A 10,212-nucleotide genomic window follows, 5' to 3' on the forward strand; every position below is an offset into this window, starting at 1 on the left:
GTTTTTGGCCTGACGGTGGGCGTCATGACAGTCGTCAAGGCATATTTGATGTTGGAGAATGGATTGCTGTGTTTCTTTCTTGTACGATGAGTAATAACTCTTATTTAGAGAGTGATGATGACAATTGCAATCTTAATTACTATAACTGTTGTAATACCAATCAAAATGGGTTTAATCTAAAACTTAAAACAGATGGCAACACTTTTGCCTAGCACCTGCAAGAAAACCTCTTTCTCTAAAGATCAGCGATGAAGGATGTTTAGACAGAGTGAAAAGAGGAAGGTGACTCAAATCATGCCCAGTGTCTACAATGTGCCCCTGTGCCAGTAAGGCAGCCTTGTGCTGTGGTACTTGCATTCATAAGCAAAGATTTTCTTCCTATTCCCCATCTCTTTATGTCATCTTCTATTTGCATAGTCTTTTTTTGTTTTTTTTTTTGTTTACAACTACACAAATAATAAAAAAAATAAAGTTACTTTTTGTCCCCCCGTAAACCTGTAATACTTTTATCACACTGAGTATAAAAAATAATAATGAGCTGATATAGACCCAATACTCCAATTTTAGTCAACTGCAACATTGATAGAGCCTGTCATATGACACAAATAAGTCAATAGAACACAAAAATGGCTCTAATTTTACAATGAGTGAATGAAAGACAGCGGGAAAGGTCATGATATGTAGCATGAAGCTGCCTCGATCTAAGATAAAATCCATCTGGGGTGCTGCATAGGTGGTACTAGTGCCCGTCTCTGGGACTGAGCAATCAAATCTATTCCCATTTGCAATGGATCAATAACGATGACAAAAAAACTGTTCAGTATATCATGGATCCCTAACACTGCAAATTAGTGCAATAAGCTTACTGGAAATTATAGTACTATGTGATATGGTAAATTAATGGAAGGTAATGTAACATACAGTAATATGGTAAGGTAAGAAAAGTGGGTACCACAGTAAATATCATGTGTGTTCACCAGATCCAACATTCTATATTTGCGAAAGAGTTAGTAAAAAAAACAAAGAAATATATGAATATATCCAAATGCAAAACATAAAAAAGAAACTGATTTTGAAATATAATTAAAATCTTTGTATCAAGAAGAGTAGGGAGATATTTTTTGCAGTACCTATCAAAAAAAATAAAATAAAAAATAATAATAAAAAAAACAATATATATATATATATATATATATATATATATAATAAAATAAATAAATCAAAAAAAGAAAATAGTAGCAATACACAGAATACTATATAGTAGTGCCAGTACTTTTAGAGCAGTAATAAAAGTTCTGTCATTATTTTTGGGACTAGTACCACTGTCGGTATTGCCATAAGTTTTGCTGTCACTACCTAGTGGTTGCTAGTGGGTGGATACAGTACTTCTCTGTATGTAAATTTACAAGTGGTGGATATTTCAAAGTCTAAAATTACCAGCAGCACTTCCCATAACTGCAGACGAGTAGGATAAATTTTATACATTTACATATTATATATATATATATATATATATATATATATATATATATATATATATATATATATATATATATATAATCTATCTATCTATCTATCTATCTATCTATCTATCTATCTATCTATCTATCTATCTATCTATCTATCTATCTATCTATCTATCTATCTAGATATATATACATATATGTATATTTGTATATATATATATATATATATATATAGATTAATATTATGCCATGATATGTATATATATATAACTTTTAGTCTCCCTTCAAATTTTTAAATATAATAAATGCCTTGTCTGAATTTCTGATACTAAATGCAAAACTCTAATTTAGGAATTATGGAACCACTCTTCAAAATCTAATACCAAATCTTATGAAGAAAGAAATATCATCAACAATGGAAATATCTATAAAATTCCAATCAAAATACTCTATATCAAAGAGATTGCACGTAATCTACTTAGCCACACAAAATGATATCTTGGTTTGCAGACCTCCACGGGCATGACAAAGGTCCAGAATAATTTTTCTTTGCAGTTAGGCCTACTGCAACATGTGTAATGTATATGGTTTTACAAACACAACTAATGTCATGTTGGACACTAATTCATATTTATCATTGCTTGATCTTTGCAATATTGATCATGAATTCATAATGGTTACACATCATCGAAAATGTAGGGAAAAACACCAAGCTTCACACTGGATGAGGCCAACAGCTGACTGACTGTAGCTGCCCTCAGACTCAACCAATCAGCTTCAAGTTATCTAGCTTATCTGGGGGAGACCAGACAAATCTTTTAGATCTGACAACAAAGGAACTGGATTTCAATTATCCTCTTGAAAGTGAATGGACACTTCTAATTCGAATTTCTTATGTTGAGCAATGCAGTAAAACATTTCTTCTCCCTACTGGTTAAGCATAAAAGTTAACTTGCTAATTCAGCATTTATTTCTTTTCATATTTCCCGCTCTTAGCCTGCTACAGCCATGTAAGTTGTTGAAATATTTATAAAACATAGTTTTAGGTCACTGTATTTACACAGTTTTCAAGTCTGTAATTAGCATATCATTATGAAAATCTTAAGTAAATCAAAATTTTCAAGACGTTTTTCCATGTATATTTTACAAACGTCCATATATCCATACACATTCTCCTTAGAAACGACGGTGACATAAATTACCTGGAGGAAATACCTCTCCAGATTTCATGTCAAATAATCTGGATCCACCTGATCTAAATTAATTAATCAAAATCGGTAAAAATCGGATGTAAACGCCCCCAAAACCCGGATATTTTCTCCCTTTATTTCACAATATTTACCATGTCTAAGACCTAGCCACTCACTCATCGTACAGCATTCGTTCAGATACGTGTCATATTATATTTAAAAAGTAGTAGGATGATTTACACAGCGAAAATAGAGCCATAATCCTTCTCTGTTGATGACGTCTCTCTCCCTCACTCTCGTTTTGTTGTTGTTCTTCATCTGATCCCGTGACGTCACAGCACCTACCACCTTATCGTCAGTAATTAGCAAGAAGCGGTTGGCTAAGGCTCTTCAATTAAATAAATTATTATTCAACCCAAGTATGCAATCTTTATGAGGGAGGTTTGAAGGAAATTATAGAAAAATAATATCAAATCAAATCACATATGATAAAGAACTATCATCTAAGTTTCTTTACTTGCATGTGATTGGTCAACAGAATGAAAACAAAACAGGTGATTGGTCAGCCGCCTCGAGAAATGAAAACAAAGCCCGTGATTGGCCACTCACCTCGAGCCTCCCTATTGGTGGATTCGGACTGAGGGCGACGGACGTGGGAAGGTATGTGCAATGTCGTCTCTCCTTTTTATTCATTAATTACTCATTGAAGTCTTCCTGTTATCCGTTTGGACAATGAATATCTAAGTTTCCAAATGACGTATGATTTGATATGACTGGATTGTGATTCGTGAGCTATTATTTCCACAAATTATGGATAATCGTTAATTCCGTTGAAGATCTTGGCGGGTTTATATGGAATAGAATTTTCTTAAATATTGTCCAACCTTTTCAAGTTAACTCCAGGAAATAATAGTGAGATTATGCTTTTGAATTACAAAGTATATACAGAAGTGTTGAACATGTTGCAAAAACTCATCCTTGGCGGAAGTTTGAACAGGACTTGCGGTCTTTAGGATGACGAAGTTGAACAATGGTATTTGAAGAGAAATTATATAAAATCTTTTATTTAGTAGATACAAAGGGAAATAAAACCGTAACTCTCAAGTTTATCTTTGGCATTCATACTGTTTGTATATAGTTTCATTGTCTTTGTTCTTAGTTGATATTTGACCTCTCGCATGTGACGAATGTTGATGATTGATAATGTTGAACCTGAACATTTTTTATTTATTTTGTACTCTTACTAATATAATGCAAAACTTAACACTTCATGAAGTGAGTCTATAAGATCTTTATGTTCAACTTCAGTGCTGAGAAGTATGTTATATACATTACTGAATTCTGTAACTTACACAATATTATTAGACCTAGCAGTAAATGGGCTTGGGATATTTAGAAGTATAAAGGCACTCCATAGAATCACTTGACTAACTATTTAACCCATTCGGTATGTGTCATGACATGTATGACGCAGGAGCTTTGGCCTGACGACTGGCATCATGACATTCAGGGATTTTAGATATTTGTGCCACTTTATTGTGCTATGAGTAAGGAGTGAGTAAGGATGACGATTGCAGTCATAATTACCATAATAATAAGCAAACCTAACATCCAAAACCTAGTTGGCACCACTTTCTTCTAGCACCAGTAGGAGAGAGAGCCTTGAATGGCACCCATCCATGGTCTCTAGCAAGCACTATCTTTATAGAGCAATGGCAAACAGCAAGTAACTGACCTCTTGCTCTAAAATACCTCCAATGAAGGATGTGGTGGCAGAACAAGAGGAGGAAGGTGACTCAAACCATGCCCAGTGTCTAAAATGTGACCTTGCACCAGTAGGGATGCCTTTTACTGTGGCACTCACAGTCAAGCACAAGTTTCCTTCCTCTTCCCTACCTCTTCATGTTATCTTCATTGTAGATGGTTATATGTTTTGTATTCATTCAGGAGAGTACAGAAAAACAAAAAAATTAAGTTGCCTTTGGTCCTCCCATGAAACAGCAATACTTGTATCACACCGAGTATAAAGCAAATAATGAGGTGATATGAACCCTATACTCCAATTTTAGTCAACTGCAGCATTGATAGAGCCTTTCATATAACACATATGTCTCTCAATACAATAAAACACAAAAATTATGATACAAAAATGGCTCTAGTTTTACACTAAGTGACTGAAAGAAAGTGGGAAAAGTCAAGGCATGTTGCATGAAGCTGCCAGACACTAAAACAAAACCCTTCATGGAGACTGGGCAAGCAAATGTATCACCCATTCACAGTGGGTTAATGCTCATAAAGAACACTACTAGGAAATAAAATTGATTTGCATAAAGCAAAGAATTTCCCACAATTTCATGTCAAAGCCCAGGGATCTACTCATCAATTAAGGCAATGGCAACAAACCTCCGCCACATTTTCTTGCAGGATAGGTCTCGTAGACCTCCCTGGTGCTCTATCAGCAATTGAAGAACTATTCCAAGCTCTCTCTGGCTTTTATATATGTGGTGGAGGTTTTTTGGCCCATGCCGGACCACAAAGTACTGAAGCCATGACATCACTTAACCCTATGACGACGGTGTGTCACACTCGTGTGACACAGCCAAACTCCCGATGCCGGAGCATCATGCCAGTGTCACGATTTCAATGCAATATTGCAATTGCCCGGTATAGGGGTTTTCGCGTGGCGCGTGCCCCGTCGGGAAAGGGTTAATGTGATCCTATTCTGGAATATTACGGCTACTTCCCTCAAGACCTGTTGAGATATCAAGATCATAGGATATTATCATTTGTATTTTAATAACTAATCAGTAGTGGATTTCAAAATGGAACTTTTTTCTCAGTTATATTAGGTTTCACTCTGTTAGTGACTTGTTAACCCATTAGCAGCAGATCGCATGATTTGCTGCCCACCATCCTACTGCATACATATTTTATTATAACCATGACCAGTGGGTTAAAGGCCAATAATATGTGTATTTTGTCAAGATAGAGTTTAGATTGGTTCCTTGTTTGCCAGTAAATCACCAGGAGGTATACAAGCCCTAAGCTCTGTCTTGCCAGGATGTGTGGTTGTGCATTGTTAGCTTTTGTCCAAGTGCCAACATTTAATAGTCCCTTTTTCTCAATTACTGTGGGTAATTGGAATAATAGTACATAGTGTAGAGAAGTGTTGTCAGTGAAATACAAGTTTTATATTTTTACCATTAGATTTTCATTTTATATTTTTTGTTCTGTGTATAGAGAGATTTGCAATGTTGGCTGTTATATTACCCAGGTACCATATTCATTGTGTATAATCTTGAAAACTAAATGTAACTTAGAATAAGTGTGTGTGTGTTGTACATATATGCTCATGAGGAAGACCTTTCTCCCTTATGGTGTTCTTTCTTATTGGTGATTGTTATTACTTTGCTGTCACAGCTGGTGTTCATTCCCTTCCAGTTTTTTAGACCTATTATGAATAGCAGTGTTATTATTAAGCTTGTCAGTTTACCTTTTGATTATGATTTGAATTTTGATCTCGGAGCCTATTGTATTCAGAGGATGCCATACTTTTCACTTTCTCCTCACACTGAAAATATTCATTCATATATTTATGTATATATGTATTTAGTCAAGCAGTATTTACCTAGACCAATGAAAATTCTCATTTCTGTTCCAGCAAAAATGGAGGATTACTTACGTATAGAAAAGCTAGGAGAGGGGACGTATGGAGTGGTGTACAAAGCCAAGAACCGCAAAAGTGGCAAGTTTGTGGCCATGAAGAAGATCAGACTGGAGAATGAGGAAGAAGGTGTCCCCTCCACAGCCATCAGAGAAATATCTCTCCTGAAAGAACTTCAGCATCCCAACATTGTTCTGTGAGTAGACATTACATTTGTAACTTCGTCATTCATCCTGTGAAACTTCTCCCTTTATGAACTTGTGTTGAAGAGGTATTACATGTTTATGATGTTATTTCAGTCTTTTCTTTCTTTTTCTTTCTTTCTTCTCTCTCTCTCTCTTCTCTTTCTTTCTTTCTTTCTTTCTTTCTTTCTTTCTCCAATACTACATAACTATCTAAATGTATCCATATCCCTTTCAGGCTTGAAGATGTGTTGATGCAGGAGAGCAAACTTTTCCTTGTATTCGAGTTCCTCAACATGGATTTGAAGAAATATCTTGACTCTTTTGAATCTGGCAAATATGTAGACAAGAAACTTGTCAAATCCTATTGCTACCAGGTATGTTTCTCTGTTACTTTCAGTTGAGCTGATATTGGGTCAAAGACTTGAAATTCTCAAACAAGTAAGATCTTGTCAGATAGTGCTTCTAGTTGAACCAGAAATGATTATTGTATTTTTAAAAATCAAGCATGACTCCAGTGAGCTGCTATAGTATGATCTGTAATTGAATGGTTTCCAGCTTACTTCAAAACTTATTCACAAATTTTAGTAGCCAGATTAAAGGTGAATTTTATGACGTTTGTACTAGGGGGGAAGGAAAGAGTGAAACTGTTGTCTCACTTTTACATTGTCATTGGTTTATAAGGAAACTATATTTTTCCAATCACATTATTAAAATTAATTATACATAACCTACTACAAAAATAATGATGAATCATTTTGAAAATCTAAATCAGATATTCACATGTCAACAGACTGAGACCTGGAAGAATGCTGGTTAACATAGAATGACAGGACACACAAAGCTCCCTATTATTCTTTTGATTTAATGTCCATTTTAATACTTAATTCTTTTATTTGCAGCTTTTCCAAGGAATCCTCTATTGCCATCAGCGAAGGGTGCTCCACAGAGATCTCAAACCTCAGAATCTCCTCATCAACGAACAAGGTGTCATAAAGATTGCCGATTTTGGCCTTGCCCGCGCTTTTGGAATCCCAGTCAGAGTTTATACTCATGAGGTAAATTTGTTTCTCTTTGGTATTACATGCAATTTAATCAGATTTTCAGATAGAAATGGCATTCAGTAGACATAGTAGACTAGTATAAAGGGTTTATTTTCTTAAACCTTTCACGATGGGCGTCATATATTTGATGTGGCGAAAAGTGCATAACACCGGGTGTCAATACGTATGTGACGTGGCATCGGCATCTGTTTACAGTTGAAGTATTATGGCTATAACGGCATTAGTTTCAAAGCTACAGAGTTCCAAAGTCAGCTTAAACCCTTGTCCTATGACCACTTTATGGGAAAATGTCATTCAGAGTAGTCTGCACTGCCCATTGGGTGGAAAAAATACTTTCCCTCTCCCTCTAATTTTTAGCCAATGCTGACATCGTCGTATAACAACCAGTTTGGCTGCTAGATTGGTAGTTACCCACACCATCGACATTAGGGTTAAGTGATAGCATTTAAACAATTGGTATTAATTTTATAATACAAGACATCTTGCTGGTCTGATAAGATTATCATTGCAGGTTGTGACTCTATGGTATCGAGCTCCAGAGGTCCTCCTTGGGTCCTCTCGATATTCCTGTCCTGTGGACGTATGGTCTCTTGGCTGTATATTTGCCGAGATGGTTACCAAGCGGCCACTGTTCCATGGTGACTCAGAGATTGATCAGCTCTTCAGGATATTCAGGTTGTCATTTTTCCATTTGAATAGGAAGTAATTGTTAGATACACAGTGCTACACTTTCTTATCTTCAGGCTGTTGATTAAATAACAAAAATGTATTATGCATATTTAGTAAAGAAAATTAAGGTTTGAGGATTCCTTGTTTGGTTTATATATAAATATATATATATATATGTATAATATATATATAGTATATTCATGATGTAAGGTTTAACACTAAAATAAGGATAATATTTCCAGTTTCCTGAAGAAAAAGAATAATAGGCATATCTTCAAAATGGCATAATACATAAACTATTAGATTTCATGTAACTAATAATTATAATATTGTAATTTTTCCCCCTTTTTTTTCTCTCTCTCCAGAACCTTGACAACTCCTACAGAAGACAACTGGCCTGGTGTGACACAACTGCAGGACTACAAAGCTAATTTCCCCAAGTGGACTGATTATAACCTTGGAAATTCCGTCAAACAGATGGACAGTGATGGCTTGGACCTTTTGTCGGTAGGTACTGTGATGGAGTAAATAAGGTCTCAATAATTGAAGCCACTGGGTCATATTCACGTGAGACATTAGGAAGTGACAACTGGTATATAATGGTATTACTATACTAGTTTAATAAATATCATTACTTTTTGTAAGGGTTGTACTGGTTTTACTGATTTGTTAACCCGTTAACGATGGTGACAAGATATCATGTCAAGTGGTGGCAGCATCAGCCGCCAGGGACAAGATATTTCGTCATGGCTATCCTCATGGCCGGTGCACCTGGTGATCGGGCGTATAATGCTAGGGTGCGGCCAGTTCAGGCGAGAATCCCGAGCCATTAGGCATATGCGTTTTAAATATCCCAGCGTTTTGACCATTTGGAGCCAAATTAGCCCCATCGTTAATGGGTTAACTAAGCAAGACCATTACTCCTGACTTCTATGATTGACCTTAACAAACAAGAATATTATTTTTCATTATATTTTCTTGTGGATTAGCTAGGCTGTTAGATTTTTTCCCACTATATAATCAATTTTATTTGGACCCCACACCATGTGCTGATATACGACTTCTTTTTCAGAAAACCCTGATCTATGACCCAACCCGAAGGATTTCTGCCAAGGAAGCCCTGAAGCACCCATACTTTGATGATCTAGACAAATCCACTCTTCCAGCCAAGAATTAAGCCTTGATTTAGTGGGCATTTATCTTTTTATTTGTATTATCATCATTATTATTATCTTTCTTTGTCATATTTTATATTTTTATGGATATGTACATTTCTGAACAAAAGGTTTCTTGAGGTGTGACTGATTTTAACCATCTTCCACATGGCCATATTTACAACTATGTAATGTGTACCAGTGTCAGGTGTCTACAACCAAATTATGGTAAAAAATTATGTCACTATCACTATCCTTGAATATCTGAATTTATTTATTCATCTTTTTTTTTTTTTTTCTTTTATATATATATGACCAGTGTTATTGCTGCTTTTACTTTCTGTTAGCATTCCACCACGGTGGAAGAAATATAGAAGCAGGACTTTGTGCTTTCTTAGTGCAAGCTTTCAGAGTCTGATAAACAATTCTTCTGTTTTCTCTTTACCCAAACTCTTCTTTGTAATGCTGTCCTTTTGTATTATAGTATTAGGTCTGCACACTATATAATTATACAGAACAATACATAACAGTATAAAGGTGATGTGTCTTTCAATTACAATTGTTGGGCAATAAAAGTTATTCAAAATATTTTAAGCATATATTTCCAACATCATTTCCTATACAACATTTCTCTATGGTTTATTGGGTTCACAAAAATAATTATATACAAGTTCAATCTTATTTACAACAAATGTAACACATCCTACCTTTCATAAACTCAGGATGTTGCATAAAGATGTCAACTCTGAAACTTAGTGTATTTGTACTTTGACATATTTAAAATTCTGATAAAGTAGCAAATGCCCGTCACTACAAAGTTTGC

General features: G+C 35.2%; 2 protein-coding genes across 4 annotated transcripts in view; one reads left to right on the plus strand and one right to left on the minus strand.

The window, feature by feature from the left end:
- The window catches only part of Uvrag (UV-resistance associated gene), a 14,968-nt gene extending 11,973 nt beyond the window's left edge, over nt 1-2,995 (minus strand). Inside the window, exon 1 of one of the 3 annotated variants that reach the window (XM_043027919.2) lies at nt 2,897-2,995. The gene's annotated coding sequence lies outside the window, so the exon portion shown is untranslated. Of the gene's footprint in view, nt 1-2,832 lie in introns of all 3 variants that reach the window. The other 2 variants (XM_043027920.2, XM_043027921.2) reach the window with 2 other exon arrangements.
- Nucleotides 2,996-3,181: 186 nt separating this feature from the next.
- Cdk1 (Cyclin-dependent kinase 1) lies at nt 3,182-9,977 on the plus strand. The gene is made up of 7 exons (XM_043027923.2): nt 3,182-3,316; nt 6,318-6,516; nt 6,741-6,879; nt 7,405-7,560; nt 8,078-8,241; nt 8,601-8,742; nt 9,308-9,977. Exons 2-7 carry the CDS (start codon nt 6,323-6,325, stop codon nt 9,410-9,412), a joined length of 900 nt encoding a protein of 299 aa, XP_042883857.1. The 5' UTR covers nt 3,182-3,316; nt 6,318-6,322; the 3' UTR covers nt 9,413-9,977.
- The last annotated feature ends 235 nt before the right edge of the window (nt 9,978-10,212 follow it).

This window comes from Penaeus japonicus, unplaced genomic scaffold (genome assembly GCF_977035675.1).
Source record: "Penaeus japonicus unplaced genomic scaffold, GWHDUDI00000001_assembly GWHDUDI00000017, whole genome shotgun sequence".
Lineage (NCBI taxonomy): Eukaryota > Metazoa > Arthropoda > Malacostraca > Decapoda > Penaeidae > Penaeus > Penaeus japonicus.